This window comes from Poecile atricapillus, chromosome 1 (genome assembly GCF_030490865.1).
Source record: "Poecile atricapillus isolate bPoeAtr1 chromosome 1, bPoeAtr1.hap1, whole genome shotgun sequence".
Lineage (NCBI taxonomy): Eukaryota > Metazoa > Chordata > Aves > Passeriformes > Paridae > Poecile > Poecile atricapillus.
The window spans coordinates 18241788-18263967 of NC_081249.1; the positions used below are offsets into that span (position 1 = coordinate 18241788).

Genomic DNA, 22180 nt, shown 5'->3' on the forward strand with positions numbered 1-22180 from the left:
TCAACAGTGCCATTCCAATGAACTGGAATTACAGGAGCTAAGAAATCTCAGCATTCTGCATGACTGGGACATAATTATAAATGGTTTCAAATATAGCCAAATCCACCCTCCTGCATTTTGCAAATGGTCCGGACCACTCAGATCCTTCCCCCAAGTATGGCACTTAACGTTTATTGCAAAAATAGAAAAAGATTGATTTTCTAGCAACCATCAGTACTTCTGTATAATAAACAGCAGTTCTTTAATATTTTTCATCAATAATTTGGGACAAAAGGACATGGATCTTGTCTTTCTGAGCACCTGCAGCATGCCTTAAAATATTTTGTGTGTTGATAAAATAAGCCAAGCAGCAGTTTATCCTTAAAATGCTTTGCTTCTCCTCATGTACTGAAAGGACTTTGCAATCACTCTTAGTAACTAGCTGTTATAGACTAGATAAAAAAAGATACCAAGTGAGTCAATTAACTGCATTTCACTGTTCTCTATCAAAACCATCAGATGCTGAGGGATTATTTTTACCAAAACCTACTATTGACATCTTTGCCCTTTAATTTAAAGACCTAAAAACACAGATAATACTGCTCACAGGCTTGCAATAAAAAGTAACGATACATCAGTCACTTGCTTTAACTGCCTGAGACAGGTTAATGACATACCAAGAGCACTTGTCTGCACTGAAGTATCAAGGAACCCTTCAAGTGACCAAGGTACTACAAGGAAGTACAATAGCTAAGTTAGGATATACCTCTGCAACACCCCAAAAGAAGTCACAGATGACTGCCAATTCCTTAAGACCAGGTTCAAGCAGAAGGTAACCAATAAGAGGGAGATTCGAATCACAGAATCCCTCTTCAAAAATGGCAAAGGGTGAAGGTAAGAGCAAGTCTGTCTGTAGAATGGACTAGTATGTCCCTCACCCCTTTTCCAGGAAACTTATAACATCTCTTTAATGCCAATTTCCCCTTCATGCCTTTTCTGCATTCGTAAAGTGGTCATTTCTTTTAACTGTGGTCAAAGGAAGTAACTAATACAGCTTCAGAGTCTCTTGTCTAAATATACAAGCTAATGTCAGATCTCTTTTCCAGATATTGACATAGAATTTAAACTACAGCACTAATATAACCTATAACCAAAAGATAATTATTTTCTATAGTAAATTTACTAGCAAATAGCTATGCAGTAATGTAAAAGACTCAATCTGACTAAAACAAAAACGTGCACATTTTCAAAGTCCTTGCTTTGATATGTTTTTCAAAATAAATCCTATAGAATTTTTTATTCTGTTTTCATAGGAAATATTATGTATCCCATTAGAGACAAAAAAAAATTACTTTAAGAGTTCTGTCTTCAGCTTTTGGTCATATGTCTCCTCTATGTTCTTCACAGCAACCTCACGACGCCGAAGTGCATCTTCTATAGCTTTATTTTTCTCCTCCTGAACTTTCTGGGTGCTGAAATATCCAGAAACATACAGACAATAACCAGTTATAAAGTCAAAGCTTTAGTCTGGGGTTTTGTTTCTTTTTCACAATAACATTTATAGACATCAAAGGGCAATGTGCTTGTTTGGAATACTGTAGCAATTTGAAATCATCATCAGCCTCTGTCAATGTAGTTCATTAAGAACATGGAGATGTGACACAAACTAAATTGCCCTATTTAAAATTCAGTACCAATCAATTATGCAGCTATCCCGGGTTAACCCTGGCTCAGTTTCCCACACCAGAAACAGTTCAGAGGAAAGAGTGTTGAGCATGCTATTCTATCAGCACCCTCTGCTGGGTTGATTAAAAAAACCCAAGTTTTCTTAGCAGGATGCTCATTTTGCTATGGAAAACAGATGACAAAGTAACAACATTAAGTAATATTGAAAGTTTGGCCAAAAAATGATTAGTTACTTTTTTATTTAACTAAACAAAACTGATCTTATTAAGGACAAATAATTAAAAAATCAACCCCAAAACATAGGACTAATGAAGCAAAAAATTGATGTGCATATCTCATGAGTATTAGGGTTACGTACTGTGTTGTTTTGGGGTTGGGTTTTTTAATTTAAGCATTTAAAAGTGAACATCTGGTTCCTTGCCTGCAAAGCAATGCTGAATTCTTTTGGTTGGATGAGGTGGAATAGAAAAAAAAAATCAGAAACATCTTTTTGTATGGGGTATCCCTGCTAATAGGAACAGTATACAATACTGCTTAAAATATAAAACATAACTTCTGGGATATATAATCTATTTCAACATCACAGAAGCAGAAACATCTTGAGACAAGTTTTGCAGAAGCATCATTTAGCATTGTACATATCCTTCAGCAACTTACATTTCAAATGCCTCCATCCTTTGCTTCAGCTCTGCCTCCCTGGTCCTTATGGATTCAATATCTTTCAACAGACTTTGTCTCTGAGCATACACTTCCTTTGCTTCTATCTGAATCACAAAATATTATACTTAGATTTACTTCACTGTAAAACTTCATTTACTGTTTAACACACTCAAAAAGATCTTCCTCAGGGACTGACTGATCTTACTCCCATAAATACTATTTATCTAGTAATTATATGAAATAACATCCCGAATCAATTTTAATTATCTTTTTTTAATTCCCTTTCTACTTTCACTCAGAGTAAAAATGTTTTAGATGGAGTCACTTCTGCCTACTCATAAGCACCCTTCCTTTAAGAAATAGCACTAATTAAAACTTAGGTAAAAGGAAAAAAAATATTTAAAATTGCAGAATAAATATATTCAAACACATATCTTTTTTATAATTAAAAAGTTTTGTATTTTCTTCACAAAAACGTAGTTGAAGAAACAAATACCAAAACCCACTGATAAAACATGACTTAAAACTGAAACTGAGCAAATGAACAGCCTTTCACTTTTTGCAGTTTGATTTATAGAACTCATAAAAATTGTAAAAGGGATTTTCATGTGATGAACATGAGAACCAACACCAAAACCCAAATATCTTCCTATTAATAAAAATGGCTTTATTTGCCCTTAAACACAAAATACATTATTTCTCAAAAAAATCCCAAAAAACTAAGACAAAAATTATATTTTTTCCATTGCAAAACCAGCACAGCCATATGGACCCTTATATCAACTTTGAAAGCCATGTGCATTTGACAGTGCTGACAGATTCAGCTGCTGCCATTGGTACATAAATGAGAGCTGTTTCTCAAGTCACATTTCCTAGACATAAAGTCATCACAGTGAATGGTCAAATGACCTGACATCTTTAAAGTAGGCATACCTGAACTCTGTTAAAAGAAGCCCCAGGTAAATGAAACAAAGTTCTCAGTAAGTGCAGAAGCTGACAAGAGTACTCAAAGATTTATACACAATACTTGACAGATATGTTGATCTGAGCACTGGTAGGGTTTTTTTTAATTACTGAGTTAATTTCATGACCACAGAAGATGGATAGCATAACATAGGTGTTTTCTTGTCAGCTTCAAAATACATAATCATGAAATAAATTCATGGCATGGTGATAATGTTATAGCAATTTCTATAGGGACCTGCACAACTACTTTGTTAACCAACACCACATGTTCTCAGGGAAAAAAACAAGACAAACAAAACCATAAAACCACCACACCAAAGCAAAAATACAGTTAGCATTCGTGGATGACTATTATTTGGAGACGAAGGTCTACTGCAGATAGCAGAGAGATGGCAAGGAAAACAGGCATCAGAAAAGCAAACAAACTATTCTTTCAAAAACTGAGAAGTTACAGCTTGAGATCAGGATAAGCAGTTGAGAACTGTTACTCTGTGCTGTAGTAACAGTTACTACCCTGGCAAAACACCAAGAGTTAACAGCCCAGAGGAGTAACTCATCAACACAAAAGCATTCTAAAAAATGAAATGAGATGATAGCTTACAGTAAAGATGGAGGTTATTCATAATATTCAATATATAAAAACAAACAGCATATCTGTACTATACAAGCTATTTATTCCATTTTGGTTAGAGACTTCTGAGCAGCTAAAGAACTTATGAATAACTAAAAGCTATGTTCAATTTTCTGTGAAAAAAAAATCAGTGATCTGAATTCAGCAAATTTATTAAAACAGATTTCAAAGTATTTATTACATTTAGACCTCAGCTTGCAGAACTGTTCCTTTTCCAGCCATCTCTACTTATATGTTTAACCATATTCATTCTTGCTGTTGCTAAATGCATTCCCCTATTTATAAGGACAAATGTGAATTCTAAGTTTTCCCTAACAAGCCAAATAAGATCTGAAGGTAAATATCCCAGAGATAAAAGAACAGTCTAATCAACTCACTGAATCATTTTGCAATGGATTAGGAAGAAAATATTTGGAACTTCACCTCTTGTTGCTTTTGAAGCCTCTCAATAGCATTCTTTTCACGAGAAATCAAGGCTTCAGACTTTGCTTGATGTGTCTTCTCTAACTCATGGCGCAGCTCAGAGATTTCTTTCTGGGTCTGCACTTTCTCCTCCATTTTAATCTTTGCTATTTCAACTTCTTTAAAATGTTCAAGCTTTTACATAAAGGAGGAAGAGAGGGTTAAATAGGTCCATCTTCAAATCAAAAAAGACAATTCCTCCTGAGACAATCCAAATTTCACCTTGAATTTCCTCTTAGGGAACAATAAATTGATAAAATTAATAGAAATTAATTACCATGATAGAAGTATCTTAGCAGCACATACTACCTGCACATCTCACAGAGTTTTCATGATTTTACACAAAACTATCAGCTTTAGACAAGAGCAGAACAGAAGACAATGAAGAAAAATGCACTGCTGGAATGATACTCTTCTTGGAATTAAGGAATGGCCACAGTCTTTTACTCCTCCTCTGACAGTTGTCTCTTTCCCAAAGAACCACTTTTGACTAGGGATTCAAGAACTGGCAGAAACAGACCCACACTCTGAGTCGCTCAGAAAAAACAGAAATTCAGCTAGACATAAAAAGAAGTGCCAGAAATGTAAAAAAATGCAGAACACATAACTTCATCTAAAGAGGGTTACAGAATGAGACTGACTTCTAAGCACATCTGAAAAAAACTAAGCGAGCATAAACAGGTAAGTACAAATCTTGCAACTGCACAGAAGAATTGTTGGGAACATGATTCCATACAGTGTGTGAAGGACAATATATGTGAGAGCAAATGGGATTATAAAGAATTACGACAACAATTTGGAAGAAAATGAAAGCAAGCACACAAGACAAAAATGTGACGAAAAACCGAGCAAAAGAATAAAAGGAAAATTACAGGAAAATTGTGAGACTGGAGAAAAGATTAAAGAGTAGAAAAAGCACAGTAGGAATATCTGATCAAGGAATTCAAGTCTGCGGGCATAAACTTTGTGAAAAATTAAAGAAATGGTGAGACAGTACAGCATCACTTGTATATATGCAAATTTGGTTAGAAATATCTTACAGTAATTCACGTCATGTTGCTAAGGAATTTAAGCTAATTGAATTTAGAAGAGATTTACACTTGGTTAAGAGTCCCATCTCCTTTGTTACAACTGTTTTGCTTAAACTGATACAAACTTAACAACATATAAATTAACACGTTTTACATACTAAAAAAGACAGAGCCAGTTGGGGAATAAAGACTAAATGAAGAATGAAGGTAAAGAGAAGTTTAACTCTCCATAGTACTACTTGTCTGGCTGAATAAATGATGACTACACTGAGTGCCTTTAAAAGTGTGTGGAAGAATTCTGATTATTAGATTATCATTTTTATATCCCAATAAACTACTGATCTTGACAGAAATTAATGAAAAATATATTGAAATTAAATATATTTTATTTCTTCTGATTTATTTTCTTCTCTACAAATAAACAGATGATCTTGACAGAAATTTATGGAAAAGAAAAGAAGTATTTAAATGAAATGCACTATATTCCCTCTGCTCCATTTTTCAGACAGAAGGATTATCAAAGGATTATGTGACAAAATTTTAATCTTAGTTCCGAAATGAAGGAAAATTCTCTAGAAGGGCTGTCTTCAATTATAGGATGAAAAAATATCAGAAATTATTCATAATACTGTCTGTTATGACTTTAGAGTTTCTGTGCAGTGCTTTGAAATAGAATGCAATTCTCATCAGTATTAAAAATTAATTATCTGTCAAGCTACACAACAGCAATTCACACCTCTCAGTTGCTATGCATCATATTGAAATTCAAGCATCAAAATCTTAACTGGGAAGGAAAATTAAAACTGTGGTATAGAGTAAACATTTCTCCATAAAACAAAATAATCAAATAGCAGATAAAATTTACCATATTAAGACAAGCAGAGTAAGTAAATGTTGTGTTACAAATTAATATTAGAATAAAAAGCTTAACATTCTGTGAACATTTAACAAAAAAGTGGCTGACAAACACACGTTATATCATCAAATTAACAGCAGATATTGAATTAATTTAGCCTTTTTTGCTTGTTTTAACTAAATATTAGTTAAATAGTTTTTTTCAATTTACCTCAAGTATTAAAAGTTTGCAATGTGTAAAGTCAATATTAACAAATGTCTCCCTCAAATTCATAAAACAGAGTTATACCTTTTGATGCATTTCTTCTTGAAGCTGCTTCTCTATTTCTTTTCTATATTCATTAAGTTTTACTTCTAAAGATTCATATTTCTGATGCTGAGGATAGGAGTCTGCAAATTGTTCATCAATCAGCTGAAACTTCTCGGCTACAAAAAAGCAACACATCCATCGTAATTAGAAACACTCACTGCAGTTACCTTACCAAAAACTGCTGGAATCTCTCCCTGTGCAGGACATTCCTCAGCTTATCCAAGCAGCACTATCATAAAAAGACCTGTGTGGCACAAAATCAGAGGCAGTATAGAAATGCCATTTATCTGCTTTATATATACATATATATAAACATAACATATACCTAGGAGGAGGCACTTGCTTGTTTAGGCACTATTTGTGGTATTACATATTCATTCTCTTTACCATGGGTGGACAAGAACTTCCTTTTGCATGCAACTTTTAGCTTTTTTGTGTTCATATATTAACAACACCATGCATATTATACATTCAAGAACTCCCAATCTATGCCTAACTTGCTCACAGAAAGAGGACACACATTTACAGTTCTGTTCTCCAGAACATATTTCAACACGTAACATTTACAGTCCATTTGTCATAGGTCTTAGCTAAATGGCCAAAACACACAAGGATTTAAAAAAAAAAATCCCATCCTGACTTTGCCTTAAGAAAATTTAGAAATCCCAATATTCTAGTGACAGACATGACCTTTATTCATTACCACTTTAGGTTGCATTTGAGTAGAGTAACAAAATAACCCCATTGATACAGTATATATAAAGCCACACCATGTATCAGGATGAAAATACCTGGGGAGATTTACTGGCACAGGTTGCACTTACCAAGAGACTCTCTGTAAGGAGGCACTGAAGTGGTCTGAGTTTCTGTGTTGTGAGTTTCCCTGTTTAGATGATGTTCTGTAAGTCCGATTAAAATTTGCATAAGGAAACCTAGCAAGATCCAATAGATTAGTTAGTTCTGATTTCATACCAAAATGGAATTTAAGCCTCTAATTAACAAAGCAATCCTCAACGTACAAGAAAACCTATTTGATTTACAGAAAGAACAAGTATTTCAGTAAAAATCAATACTAGTAAACAATTATGGCTTAAATACAAGCATAATCCAGTCCATCTCATCAGCAAAAGCTGTCCTTTTGCAATTTTTCCTCCCATCAATGTCTCTTGACTCCCAAGGTCAGTTGAGAGTGAAGATTACCTATGAGGCCTTTAGGCCACAGGGTTTTTGAAGATCAAGCTCCTTTAGGTTATACAGTATAGCTAGGTTTCATCATGCACATATAAGAATTGTTTCTTATATAATACAATGGAAAGTCAGTTAAATCTGTAACTAGTTTTTGAAGTATATTCTGCCAAAAACCTGAGTTTTCCAAGTTAGTATGAAAAGCCTCCAAAGAGCATTATATTTAATACCTGATTACAGATTTTTCTCATATTTCCAATATACAAGTCATTTATTTTGTAAGTGAACGTCAACAGTTAATCCACACCACAAATACGAGTTGGATAATCCTGAAATATAACATTCATCATCCTGGTGTACTGCAGGTTTCAAAATCCAACGAAATCCATATTACTCCCATACCAACACATGCCCAAAAAATCTGAATTTTCATTGCACACATCTTAACAAAATGAAACTAACACAATTATCCTTGTTTGCATCACTCGTAAACATTTTGTACCTTTATTTTCCTTCCGAGTTCCTGAAGTCTGTAAGAAAAAAAAGAAGTTTTAGCCAGTCTATTTTCACCATGACTGTAATTTAAACTTATTTTCGAAATCAAAATAACTTTACCAGTGATTTGTAAAGATTGGATTTTGGATTGATCCTCATTAATTGAAGAAGATCTTGCGTAGTCCACAGCTTTGGGAAAAGAAAGATCAGTTGGAAAAGGTTAAATAATTTAAAATAATTTCAGTTTTGCAACTGGCACTATTTCACAGTTCTAAATGTTTTCCATTTGTAAAAGATCTATTTGCTCCCTGTAAATAATTTTCAGAGGCCTGCTGTTCTACATTTACTTATCTTCACTGCTTCAGACATATGGCAGCCAGCATGTAGCTTCATCATCAGCTGAAGCTGTGAAAAGGGTGTGTTGTTCCCTTCTCATCCTCAACACGTGCTTGCTACTTTCCTCATCACTTTTCTTGATTTATCATCCAAATCACATCAGCTCACTAACCCAAATGATGATTAACTACTCACCAGGTCAAAAAATTAATTTTCAGTTAGAAACAACTTCAGCCTATCACAGCAAAGGGAAGGCACGGACTGCCCTTTTCAACCACACTTTGTAGTTAGAACAGCTTGAACTGACCAGGAACCACATTTTCAGTGAATTAAATGGCCAAACAAACTTTTAGCAGATTCAGTTCCCAAGTGCTCTGCCATACAGACAGATTGTGACCGTACCTCTCCAGAACAGTGTCATTAGCTTATTGCCAGTTAAAAGTATCCATGAAAATGACCCTGAATGACAGAATGTTTCGGGGAGATGATCAGAAACTGTACTTAGCTTTGTATTTCCTATCACAAAAAAATTATCTTTTCAATTGTTACAATATGACAGTCCCCAGAGAACAAAGCTCCTAGACATTGTGGAATAGGCAAAATACTGAACTTACCTTCTTCTTCTCTAACCCACTTTCTGGAAAGAAAACAGAAAGTGAATACTCGTAGCCACATCTCTCTAGATGATCTGCCACCAAACTGTTGGAAGCAGTGATCAAAAGTGAACCATTTTCACTTGGAACCATCTGTGGCTGCAGTTCTCCACTCAAAATTGGGTGCATTAGTTCATGGATTAGCTGGTTTCGGAGCTGTGTCTGATAAAGAAAAAAGCCATTGTATTATCAGTTTACATGGGTTTAAATGAGTTTTAATTTTTCAAAGTCCACAGAGAGCATTTTACTTGTACAACCTACAGAACAGGGCAGACTAATTTTGGCAAAATCCAGAAGCGCCTTATTAACACCCTGCTTTGTTTCAAAACCCTCTAATAATGGATACAATGAACTCATGACTTTCCCTCAAAATGTATCAAACGTAGGACTAAAAAGAAGCTCCCAGTCAAGAGCTCACACAAACACCACTTCTGTACCGTCATTTTCAGATCACTGCTTTCCTGTTTTCCTTCCCTTTTGCTTAAATAAAGCCTTCCTGATGTGGCCTCCATTTCAGGTGTTCCTGGAACCCTCACTGGTCCTCTTTTGAGTCTCATATCAAGAAGTAGCTCATGCCACCACAAAAGTAGGGCAAAATAAATGAAAAATTCAATGTCTTTAATATAAATTATTTTGTGGGGAAGAAAAAGATTACTGACCAAAGAGACCTACAGGCACTAATAATAATTAAATGGCATTTTTTAATTATTTATTATTATAGTGAGTTACAATAGAGAAAAAAAGTAACCCATAATCAGCAGATCTCCCTTCCATGAAAGGAAGAAATAATTATTTTCATTATACAGTTATACAATTTTTTTACAGAAGATCAAGACATAAACAGTGTTTTAAGCTTTCAACAGCAGGTGTGCAACAGTGACACAACTGAATAAAGAGTTGCAAAAATGCAACAAAATAGTTACCAAAACATAACAATGCCAGATCAGCAGACTAGTCCGATATTTTAGCACGGTTTTCCAGAGAAATTAGGCTGAAAACAAGATTACAGAACTACAGAATATTCTGAGTTGAAAGGATCATTGAGTCCAACTCCCAAACACAACTAAAAAAACTGTTTTCATTATTAATTTCTGAACTTGCCCAGTTTCAACCAACTTTAAAGTGGTGTCTCAAAAACAACCAAGAACAGCGACCTCTAATACGTCTTGTGGAAAAGTGCAGGTGGAAAGCAAAGGGATAAATCCCCATCCCTAATACAGAAAATGAACTGAGAAATAACCTTAGAAGGAAAACAAGGAAAACAAAGCAAGAAAATGGACTTAAACAGAAAGTTACCTGATAGAATATTAGTTATGTCAAGCGAGAAATGGTTCAAGCATTGCAAGCTTGGGATAGAAACCAGTAATGCAAAAACAAATTGTCCTGAAGAGGAAATTCCTGGCTATAGGATTATCAATGTTACTTTTGAAATACTGATCTTGAATTTTTTTCCTAAGACATTCTACTGAACGAGCAGACAGGAAAAAAACAGCTCAAAGAGCTTTAAAACAGGACTGTAGTATTTTAGAAATATTTTTCATAGAACATGGTTACTTATCATAGTAAGTCATCACAACATAGCTTACTTATCACCTGTAACCTAAGAGACCCTTTCCTATTTTATATTCTAATTTATTGTTCTCTCCTCGTTTTTTGTTTTGTTTCAAGCATGGGTATTTTCAAACTCCTAATACAGGCTTTTAACCTTCCGTAAAAAAACTCCGAGGCCAGGCATAATAAAAAGCCATTCTGTATAGGGAGAACCTCCCATATCAGGGGGGAAAACCCAAACACAACACACCTCCCCCCCACCCCCGATACTAATTAGGTTGTGGCAAAAATAACACTTTGTGAAGAGAGTGAAACTTGTACTCGGCATGGCTTTCAGGGCTCTCAATGTTAAAGCAGTACAGCGGATCACAGCTAGCACCTGCTGAAAACAAAGCACACCTTAAGTGTGTCCAGTACGCCTCGGCTCTTAAAAGTCTGATACAGCTTTTTCCGGAGTTCCTCTTGGGACAAGGTCTCCCTTTCAACCGAAGCCATCCTGACCTACAACACCGAAACAAAAAGGGGCATTACGGACTCGCAGCTCGACCCCGCAGCCAGCGAAACGCCGAGCGCTCTCGCAGCCCCCGCCTCCCCTCAGCCCGCTCGGGCTTTCCCGGGGCAGCCTCCCGCCACCCACGGGAGAGCGCCGGGGCCGGGAGCAGTGCCTGGCAGCGGGGCCGGGCCGAGCAGGGCACAGCGGGGCAGGGCAGGGCAGGGCGGCTGGGGGCCGGCTCGGGCAGAGCGGGGCCGGGCGGCTCCGGGCCGCGGCGGCCGCTGAGGCGTCACGGTGGCGCCGGATGGGGCGGGCGCGGTGCGGCGCTTCCGGCGGCCGCGGGCAGGGGGCGGACGGGGCGCGGCGCAGGGTAGGCGGCGGGCCCGAGCGGGAACCTGCGGGCCCGGGTGGGACCCTTCTCCCTCCCGCCTCCTCTCCCCCTGTGCCGCGGGACCCCTGGGGACGGCAGCCCCCCGGAGTCCGGCACTTCCCCCGAGGAGGCCTTTCCGGGCAGCTCTGGAGCGCCCCGGGATAGAGCCGAGGGATTGTCCCACGGCCGCCGTGTGCCAGGGAGGAGGCGCCTGCCGCCCTTCCCCTTTCTGCTGCCTGTGAGCAGGGCCCGGGGCGAGACGGGCGAGGAGCTTCCTCAGAGGCGGGAGCAGCGCGTTACGGCCTGGGATCGCTGTGTCCGGGTGACTGGGGGCTCCCGGGCGGTAAATCATCGGTGGGCAGGGCAGGAATCGGTTTTAGGTACCTCGGTTCACTTCCAGGTCCACTTCCCGAAAGCTCCGGCTCCTCCAGAGTCTGTCAGGTTGGGAGGGAACAGGGGCATCTGGCCCAGCCTCCTTAAGCAGGGTCGTCCTGGAGCACAGGGCACGGGATTGTGTCCAGACAGTTCTGGAACAACTCTAAGCTCTCTGGGCAGTCTGTTCCAGTGCTCAGTCACACACACATCAAGTAAATTCTTCCTCGTGTCTGGGTGGACCTAACTAGGCATCAGTTCTCATCCTGCTGGTTGGCTGCACCAAGAGCTGGGTCCCATACTCCTGATGTGCATACCTAAATGTCTATCTCTCTTTAGCCTCTGGTAAATATGAATGGGAGCACGTTGGCTGGGTTTTAGGAGCTCTTCTACATGGATTAAGAGTTTTTATATGGACTTATCAGCATTTTTGTCTTGTAAGGAGCGTTGTTTTGAAGAATGTCTGGAAGTTTCTACTTCGTGATAGTTGGTCATCATGATAATCCCATATTTGAAATGGAATTTCTGCCTCCTGGAAAAGTAGAGTCGAAGGTGTGTTTTTTCCTCCCTATGACACTCCTGTGATTCTTTCATAATTTTACAGTGTATTAGAAGCATGACCAGCACGTTGTTGGAAGTAGTATCTACTGTTTTCTGGGGGGTTTTTTAACAGAAGTTTGTAATGGGGAGTAGAACTCTAGATTTCCCAAATATCTTAAAAAATCTTTTCCAGATTATACTAGTTCTTCACAAAACAGCTTCCATAAATATTCCCTGCTGTATGTTATAGAATATATATCTTAGTTTTGCTTTGGTAATTTCTCTTAGTGTGCAAAGGTTTTATAGTAGCTGTTCATTGTTTAATGCTACTTACTTTTAAGACATTTAGATACAGTAATAAGGTAAAGTGACAAACATAAATTTGGAAGCTGTATTTAGTCCTTTATTCTTTATGGTATGAAATACCTAATTTTTTTAATCATCTTCATTAGTCATACTTGCTTTTAAGTAAGGAAAGCTAAAAACTTATATTTATAAATAAAGACTTTAAAAATGTGAGAAGTGTAATACTACTCAATAAGTAGTGTTTCTAGTGGGAAAAGAACAAATCTATCCATAAGTGGCATTATATCAAAGAGGAAATAGACTTCAGAATAAAAGTGTGTGGATCCATGAGTGTATCCAAAAATGGAAGTATATGCTGGTACTAACTGGAACTGCATGGCATCCTCTCTGTTTTGAAGTAATGTCCCATGAAAGATCATAAATAAGGCTACTCTGACTACTTTGTGTGAGGGTGTATAAAAGCTGATTTGAGGGAAAAACTGAGAGGTGAGAGAGGCAGTAACAGCATCCCTTTACTATGAGAAGCAGTACAAAACTGCTTATTTATCCAGTCTAATAAAAGCTTCCAGTGTGGTTTTGTCCTGTATCTCTTCTTGGCAGATGTCCTTTGGTGTTCTATATTATCTACAAAGTACACGGGCCAAACCCTGTGATCACTCTCATGTTTATTATAGGAAGAGGTTCAATTTACATCTGCAGGCATATATTTAATACTAGTTGCAGGATGCTTTTCTGCACTAGGTTTTAGAAAAAAAGAAGACCCCAAAACCAAAAAAACAATTCTGTTTCTAGGTAAACAACATGAAAAAAAGAGAATCTTTAGGTGATTTTATCAGCTTATCTGCCCTCTGTATCTGCTTTTATCTGTCACCCAACTTTTACACATTGTAACCTACAGATCAATGACTGAAACTTACTGAAATGTTACAGTCCAGAAAATGCTACATTTTATGTATGATATGTAAATATCACAAAAACAGATGTCTGGAAAGAAGAGAAAAAGACATATGGCAGCCTCTGTTGTGGAATAAGTTAGTGGTGGTAGTTTGCCCATCAGTAAACAAAAGAATTCATGCTTGAGTTCATTCCTGAGATGTAGTACAGGCTTTACTGATTTTGTTGCTCTCAGGACTGGTTTTGTGATGATCTTTTTATTATGACCTATTTTCTCCCTTGAAACCAAATATCATGGCAACATATGCTAGTTTCATTTAATTACAGGATGGCACATGTGACAGAAAAGCAAGGTATATGTAACATTATGTAACTGGTTCTGTAGCAACTTGAGCAAATTATTGTTTATATTTCATTCCTTTCACTGAATTACTAATCTACTGTCTTCTGGAAATGCATTAGGATGATCATCGCCATCTCAACCAGTTCATTGCCCATGCTGCTCTTGACCTCGTAGATGAGAACATGTGGCTTTCTAACAACATGTATTTGAAGACTGTGGACAAGTTTAATGAATGGTTTGTTTCTGCTTTTGTCACAGCTGGACATATCCTTCCCTATTCTCTTTCCTTATATGTATATAAGAAAACCCTTTTCCCAGAAAGAGGTAAGTTAGATAAAGTGAGTTTGGAACAGATTTCTCTTGGTACTCACTATTATTGTTAGAGTCATCTGCTTCAGAAAGAACTATGTTGGGAGGCACAACAGCTGGGAACAGCTGGAAAGGTGGATTTTTACCTTTGTAGGAGCCAAAGTAGCATAATGAAATGTGGTACTCCCATGGAGTAAAGAGGTATAAGAAGGTCTCAGCAAGCTTGTATGATTCTCTGTTTCCACCCTTTTGACCATGCTGTAGGGGAGAAGTGGCAGTGAACATGCCTGGTGTCAGTCATTCCGGTGGTGAAAATGCAGTGTCAAGGCTTGATACTATGTACAGGTAGTCCTAGAACTGTCTGTTGTGAAACATTTGTTACACGTACTAAGTAACACTGAATGGCATTTTAACTTTAGGGCTACACGGCAGAGGTGCAGAGTATAGTTTTAAAAAGAACCACCTTGGATAGAGAGGTGATTATTTTCAAATAGGGGGATGTTAAAATATAAAGGTAATGCTTTCCAAATTTCATTGCTTCAATCACTTCTTTAAATGCTTCCTCCTATGAGACACTGCTATTTCATGTACAGCTAAACATTGTAGGTATATGTTGAATTAGGTGTAAATGCTTATCTCAGGATAATGTCTCTTTTCTTTGTAAAAGTTTTATTCTCCTTAATTACCATACATATGAGATTTATAATGCTTCATGATGTAAGGCAAGAAGATGGCATTAAGAACTTCTTTACTGATGTATATGAGCTGTATATAAAGGTAAGAACTCATTTTTTACAGTCTTGCTGCACTACTTCTAAGCATGTTCTGCTGTTTGTGCTCAGGCACAGCTGTATTAACATGTTTTCTTCTGGGGGCCTGTGTAAGCACCCATGCAGTCCACATCAGCCAGAGCTGGTAATGTATGACACAAAGGCTTTATTCTCTATTAAACAGAATAGATTTTTTGAAATTGCTATAAGCTGTGCTCTTTTAGACTTCTTCACTTCAGTGATTTTCTGTAGAATAGAATGGTTTGGGTAGGAAGGGACCTAAAAAACCCTCTAGTTACTACTTCCCTGCCATGGGCAGGGACACCTTCCACTAGACCAGACTGGCCAAAGCCCCATCCAACCTGGCCTTGCACAACTCCAGGGGTGAGGCATCAACAGCTTCTCTGGGCAACAGGGAACTTGTGGGGCAACTTCTTGTGATGCATTTTGTGGTAGTATGGTGTCATTAATGATAATAATGAAAGGACTGTTGTACAGAGCCTGGTAGCTTAGCTCTCAGAATACACAGCCCTTGTTCTCCAGTCCTGGTGGTACTTCCACTAGATAAGGTTATGGCAAACAGTCATGGGAAGCATCACCATCTCAGCCTCCCATGGGCATTAAATAATCCTAATTTCCAGTGGTGTGATGGGTTTGTTCTGAGGAGCTGGTACTAGGGGATGGCTCTGTATCATGTACAGGGAGAATGCAAGGGCCTGGAAAGCAAGAACTGTTTAGGAGGTCTGTGCTCTTAGTGGCACTAAATAGGCTGAAAGTCAGTAGTAGATGTCACCTGAAGTAACATTTTTCAGGGCTCGGCATTGTGCTTACTGATGGGTTTTTCTTCTTTACCCAGTTTGCAATGAATCCATTTTATGAACTCAATACTCCTATTCGATCCACTGCCTTTGAAAGGAAGGTCCAGTTCCTTGGAAAGAAACACCTTTTAAGCTGAATAAATAAATTTTCTGAGTGAGTGCTTTTTCCCTACTTTCCTGATTGAACTGTCCCCTGCATGTTTTATATTCATCTTCTGAAGACTAATTGGATGCTGAAGCAGCTTTCTCTTTTGCCAATATAGATAAGAACACCCAAGCTTCTCTGGTTAAGAATGTGTATCTCAAGAAGTTTCCTTTTATGTGGTATGAAAACCAAGTTTTAAACTGTCAGAGGCTACAGAGGTACAAAAGAAGAAACTGAGACATTATGTGTTGATGCATATGCAAAGTGTAAGCCTCTGACAGAGGGTGGGAGGAAATCAGACCTAAATGCAAAAGATGTCGCCAGTCATCTGGTTTAATATGAGCAAAAGGGAATTCTTGACTGTTTGGCCCAAGTGCTTAATCTTACAGTAAACTTTCCTACTTGTATTCCTTCAGTAGAGAGCTCACTCTGCAGACCAACCAGATTAACATACTTTGTAGTAGTAAATCAAGCTTCTATTTATTTAAATGTAATTGTATGTATATAAAGTGCTCAATAAAAATTGGATAGATCAGAAAAGCTGTCTCCAGTACTTCCAAGAAATTTTGAGGAAAACCCCTAAAGCTTATAAGTGTGTATTTTCAAAGTTTTGATGTATTTAGTGCAATACACATTTAGCTGCAGTGTTGCATCAATGAATGAAGTAGACCAGAGCATCCAGATCTGCCCTGACATTAATTCTAATCCACACATGAAAAAACCCAAACGAAATTTACATGTTTAAACCCACGGGTTTTTCCCATTATTTCTGCAACTGCTGAAACTTTCATTTTGTAAATAAATTTAGAGGATTTTTGAATTACGAAACTGTGTTTGTTGAGCTTTCAGAAAGACATTATTTGGCCTGTCTGGCTCCTATTCCACTGTAAAATGTTCAGGAACCATTTTGCAAAACTTAACATCATTCCAAACTAGTAAGTTTTAAACAGATCATCTGGCATATATGTACCTAATACTTTGCTTGGGTTTACAGTCTTAAGTATTCTGTTCCTTTTTGCAGCAAATCTGTATAAGCTATCTTCTTGTACTTTTTTGAACATGTCTGAAAAGTAATTTCCAAAGGAAGTGGCATGCTGTTCTAAGAAGTATTTTGCATAGTCTGTATAATTAAGGAGACCACATGTGTATGTGCTATAAATGTATAGTCAGTCATTATTTCTGCACTTACTACTAAGCTGTCACTGTAAAATGTTCCACAAGAAAAAAGAACATGATAAAGAGGTTGCAATATTTACCTTAAATAAAAGATGGAATGATGTAGTATGGATGCCTGTTGACTATACTTGAAGTGATTTGGAAGAAAACTGGATAACCACAGTAACAGTACCTGGTGGGGTGGCCAGTGAAGATGGGAATACTTGTCTTTGCAATGTTATTGCATACAAACTGCATTGTACAGCACTTTGGTAATGTAATTTTATATAAATAATTTTTTTTTTTCTGGAAATAACATGGAAATAACAGAAATACACTTAAGGTAAAACATTCTTAGTCGTGGTAAGGAGCCACTAAGCGGCAGTTATTTTCTGCCTCCTCCCCTGTAGCATGATGGCTGGAAAAATACTAACAGTTAAAATTCACTGAGGAATAATCATATACTTAGCATGAAGAAAAGGCTTGGCAAATATGAAGAATTAGTGCTAACAGTTTCTACCACTTTTAGAAGCTACATTTTTTTATAATTGCATTTGCTGCTGCAGTAGGACATTAAGTGAAATGAAAGCATTTTCTCTCTTGCCTGATTTCTGAAGTCAAGGTACCTGTTCTTATGCCTCCCATACATCTTTCCCTCTTTCCTGTGAATATAGGAATTGTAGATTAGAAATGTCCTCAGGTCCACCTAGGCTTTATGAAAACAACTGTTACTGGCCACAGGAATGGAAGAATTACATCCTAACTCATCACCTTTGTGATTGAGTTCATGGTTCAGGAGCATTGTCTTGTGACAGAAGTCTGAAGGCCTTGGTGAGGTAGCTCCAAGTTCTCTGTACATGGACAAACACTTGTTTATGCTTTAGTTTGTGACTCTTCAGTCAGCTGAAAGACCACTAGCTGAAGTGATGGGTGAAAATTATCTTGTGGTCAACAGAAGTCACAAATCTGCTCTGGCTGGGAAGGCTGCAGTTCTGGCACACTTCAGTGAACAGTTTCTCAGTGAAGAGACGCCTCCTTTGCAAGTATTATCTTCTACCCTCTCCGGGACTTAAGAGTAAGAATTCAAAACAAAGTCTGTTGCAGTACAAGAAAACAGAGATAATCTGCATTATGCAATAAAGGCAATAAAAAGTTTATGAGTTAAAGGGACTAGAATTACCTAAGTCATCAAAAATCAAGCATAAGGAGATGAGAACATTATCACAAGCTAACATGAATCAGCCTTAGTAAATATGGGCCAGAAATGCAACTCAGACTCCACTTTCTACAAGGTTCTATTACTGTTTAGGTAACCTATCAGGTTACCTGTACAGTAAGATCCAGGTGGGTGTGGAGCAGCTGTTAAAGCAGCCTTTGTAAGCATTGATACAGTTTGCTGTGACATGAGCTCAGCTGTCCTAGGTAGCTTCTTCTTGGGTAAGGGTAGCCCCTTTCCATTCTGCTCTCTAACAAGTACAGCTTTCAGCAGTCCCAGCAACCTGCCACAACTGTACTTTTTCCTCTTTATTTTAAAGGACACCAGGAACTCTGTACATTTTACACAGTATGCTGTCAATCCACAGAACTCCAAATACTGCTTACAGGACCCTGTAATATTTGAGGTGTGCTAGCTCTTGAAATACGTCAGTGAATTTAAACATAAGCCACAAATGCCTACCTTACATTCATATGGAATGATACCTAGCTTTTACAAAATACAGAAATCAATGTTTGTTATTACGCATTATGATTTTATACCTGTCACAACTGCTTGTCAGATTTTTGATTCTGTAGGCACTCAGTAGTTTCTCTCTGAGATCAATTCCTGACCTAAACCTAATTTCTATACTGTGTTGTTTTCTACAGCATGTACATGCCTGTTAAGTGTACAGTTGTGGTACAGCAGCACCCAGGGCACAAGTAAAACACTTCTATGGGATTATGTTTTAACTTTATTAAACCTACTACTCTGATGGAGGCTTGGTAACCATGTTAAATGGAAAGGGGAAAGATGAGAGAACACAGATGCTTAGGCACAAGAAAGACCACAGTGGTTCTCAACCTCCATTTTTTCTTTTTAGTAATCTTATTTGAATGGTATCTATAGTATTCTAGTCACAGTATCTTCAGCTCTTGTTTTGTTTCAGCCTTAATCTCTGCTAAAATGAATGTTAAAGGAAGCTTTCAGTAGTAAGGTAGAAATTTTACAACAATTTCATGTCACTAGCTTAGTAGCCCCTAACACAAGCAATCTTAATTTCTAAAGATTTTTGCTCTCTCATCCTAAGATTAAGAGGGATTTAGCTAAGATTTTCTTCACAGATCTTTTCATTCATTGACTAGAAATTAAATATAAGTAGCAGGTCAACCTATATTTAACTGCTCAGGGACTGAAGTTTAAAACACAGTTGTGCTGGTATAGATGCAGGACTGCAAGAATGAATCAGACTTAGGAATGCACAAAAGACAAAAAGATGGCACTTCTAAGCAGAGTAGCAGATATGCAGAGTAAAGTTGTCCTGGACATGTTCAAGCAAGCATAAAATGCATACAGAAAAGTGTACTAAGAGCAACAAGAAGGGTTTGTTTTTGCAAGCTTTACTTCCAAATAATTATACCTGGTACAGATTGATCAGATACTTTAAGATAAAATGCTTGCTGATAATGTTCTCTCAAGAAAAGCTTTTCCATTGAAACAAAAAAGTTGTACAGAAAGCAATTGTTTAATTAATAACATGGCCTGTCCTACAACCTCAGACTTCCTTTCTCAGACCACATGTGTGCCTGTTAGCCATCAGATTACAGATGGAAGCAATAGTGCAGTAGCAATTTTGCTATTGCAAGGACAGTGGTTACTCCTGAGAGCCAATATTGAACAATTTCTCAAGTAAGTATTCTGCCACTTAAACTGCACCTGAAAGCCTAAAAAACACCTGTAGTTTTGTCTTCCTGACTGCAAAAAAGACTGTCCAATAAATACAGAATTTGCTTCTGTTCATCCTTATGAAATGAATTAATATAAAAGACATTCTTAAATGTAGAAGTCCATATCCTAAAATAGCAATTTTAATAAGGATCAAATTCAGCTCAAATACAATGTATAGTTATATATCTGTATTAGGGCTGAAAGCTGTCAAAATCTACTGTAAGTCAAGAGCTTCCTGAGTTCTCTATGTATTGCTAATCCTTACTATCACAGTGCAGGTATTACTGGTAAACACATTCATAGCTCAGGTTAACAGGAACAAGAAGTTTTGAATTTGTAAGGCTGTACACAAGGAGTTTTCCTAAAAAAACTGTCACAATGTGGATCCTTTCAAGAGCTATTAAAGCTGATTGAATAAAGCATTTCTTTTCCAAAAAATGGTTATACTTTAGCTACTCAGATTTTTCACCTAATTGATCAGAAACATGCTAGAATGGACTTAAGGCAAAGACACATATTAATTTTAAAAATTATCAGTATTTGGATTAAACCACTGAAAAAATTAGTGCAGCATTAGAATAGCAGATAGGAAAAAATGGACATTGCATACATAGGAAATTTATTTCCTACTTATAAACCTTCACAGCTTACAGCAACATCAGGCAATTAGATCTGGATGTAATTTATATTAATTTATAATAACCACGTTAGAGATGAAGTACCACTCACAGCAAAAGGAATGTAGTGAGACTGAAGTTTAATATCTAGCATCGTTAAGAAACTGACATCTAATGAAACAAAAGTGGAATGCCGATTTCATAAAAATATACACATATAAAAGTATCTTTGTGCCTGAATTCCAGAACAGCTTCTCCAAAGTAGTGCTTCTAGAACTTTCAAGTTTTAATTCTATTCAAAGTATTTATCATTTGAATAAAGTTGGCAAATTACAATTTTTTATTAATTGTTTTACTCAATGTCTTCCTAAACAGAAAGCATCACTAATTCAGTAACGGGTCACTCATAAATGGAGATTTTCCTTTTTCTCCCCCATGAAAGCAGCAGAATATTATGATTTTTAATATCAGAGTGAAACCCATTTGTTATTCTATCTACTACACTTTCCCCTTTCTTTTATAGAGCAAGCTAGTCAACAGTAATTTGGCAAAAAAATATTTAAGTCAACAACAAGATGAACTGGGTTTCGGTTTCCTATGAAGGTTTACTGTATCTGTTTGAATAAAGTGATCTGATCTATCTTCAGAGGCTAGAACTCTTCTAACAGCTTCTTCAAAGGCTGCTGCAACGTTAGTGGCATCTTTTGCACTGGTTTCAAAATAGGGATGGTTGCCATTATTCCTGCACCAGTCTTGGGCTTCTTCTGTAGATACTTGCCTTTCATCGATATCAACTTTGTTACCCAGTATCACAAATGGAAAACTTTCAGGCTCCTTGACATCTGCATAATAAATGAATTCTTTCTTCCAGTTGCTTAAGTTTTGGAAGCTCTGAGAGTCATCCACGCTGAAGGTTAGCAGGCAACAGTCAGAACCTCTATAGAAAGGAGTCCGCAAGCTCCTAAACCGTTCCTGACCTGCTGTGTCCCATATCTGCATTGTAACAAAATGTCCATCGACTTCCAACTCTTTATTTAAGAATTCCACACCTATTGTATGAAACAGCTGTGCATCAAACTTGTTGGTGACGTATCTGTTCATAAGGGAACTCTTCCCAACTCCACCATCTCCGAGCAGTATTACTTTAAGGAGTGATGATTTTGCTGCCATTGTTACTGGAAAAGATCCTCCTGGTTTCCTAAACCTGCAAAGATTAAGGAAATCATTAAAAAGGAAAATAGTTGTGAGCAGCAAATTTTGCATAAATATCTAGAATGTGTTTTAAATTCCACGAACATCAAGTTTCATGTACAAAAACAGGA

The 22180-nt window shown here is 37.4% G+C and overlaps 3 protein-coding genes across 15 annotated transcripts in view; 1 reads left to right on the forward strand and 2 right to left on the reverse strand.

Moving 5' to 3' along the window:
• Positions 1-12380, reverse strand: part of OFD1 (OFD1 centriole and centriolar satellite protein) — a 30571-nt gene extending 18191 nt beyond the window's left edge. The window contains exons 1-10 of one of the 4 annotated variants that reach the window (XM_058857630.1): positions 12048-12380; positions 11200-11301; positions 9211-9411; positions 8381-8449; positions 8268-8295; positions 7405-7512; positions 6560-6696; positions 4346-4519; positions 2323-2429; positions 1332-1451 (exon numbers count right to left, since the gene is read on the reverse strand). In XM_058857630.1, the coding sequence (XP_058713613.1) occupies positions 1332-1451; positions 2323-2429; positions 4346-4519; positions 6560-6696; positions 7405-7512; positions 8268-8295; positions 8381-8449; positions 9211-9411; positions 11200-11295 (1040 nt within the window). In that variant the 5' untranslated portion in view covers positions 11296-11301; positions 12048-12380. Of the gene's footprint in view, positions 1-1331; positions 1452-2322; positions 2430-4345; positions 4520-6559; positions 6697-7404; positions 7513-8267; positions 8296-8380; positions 8450-9210; positions 9412-11199; positions 11574-12047 lie in introns of those variants that run through there. The other 3 variants (XM_058857623.1, XM_058857616.1, XM_058857638.1) reach the window with 3 other exon arrangements.
• On the forward strand, positions 11582-17444 carry TRAPPC2 (trafficking protein particle complex subunit 2). Of its 4 annotated transcripts, XM_058857804.1 has the most exons (6): positions 11582-11663; positions 12478-12587; positions 14238-14442; positions 15095-15204; positions 16054-16169; positions 16279-17444. In XM_058857804.1, the coding sequence occupies exons 2-5, from the start codon at positions 12495-12497 to the stop codon at positions 16150-16152; spliced, it is 507 nt and encodes a 168-aa protein (XP_058713787.1). In that variant the 5' UTR covers positions 11582-11663; positions 12478-12494; the 3' UTR covers positions 16153-16169; positions 16279-17444. The 4 variants fall into 4 exon arrangements, with proteins under 4 accessions (XP_058713787.1, XP_058713770.1, XP_058713791.1 ...); XM_058857787.1 differs by having other exon boundaries at positions 16054-17444; XM_058857808.1 differs by having other exon boundaries at positions 14238-14380; positions 15117-15204; positions 16054-17444.
• A 3534-nt stretch (positions 17445-20978) lies between these two features.
• RAB9A (RAB9A, member RAS oncogene family) overlaps positions 20979-22180 on the reverse strand; it is a 28281-nt gene continuing 27079 nt past the window's right edge. For all 7 annotated transcript variants that reach the window (XM_058857656.1, XM_058857703.1, XM_058857649.1 and 4 more), the window contains one exon: positions 20979-22062. In XM_058857656.1, coding sequence (XP_058713639.1) covers positions 21423-22028 — 606 coding nt within the window. In that variant the 5' untranslated portion in view covers positions 22029-22062 and the 3' untranslated portion in view covers positions 20979-21422. The remainder of the gene's footprint in view (positions 22063-22180) is intronic.

Coding starts and splice junctions, on each gene's coding strand:
- TRAPPC2 (XM_058857787.1), top strand. CDS start 12,495: ATGTCTGGAAGTTTCTACTTCGTGATAGTTGGTCATCATGATAATCCC. Junction 12,588..14,237: donor CTGGAAAAGTAGAGTCGAAG/GTGTGTTTTTTC, acceptor GAAATGCATTAG/GATGATCATCGCCATCTCAA. Junction 15,205..16,053: donor TATATGAGCTGTATATAAAG/GTAAGAACTCAT, acceptor TTCTTTACCCAG/TTTGCAATGAATCCATTTTA.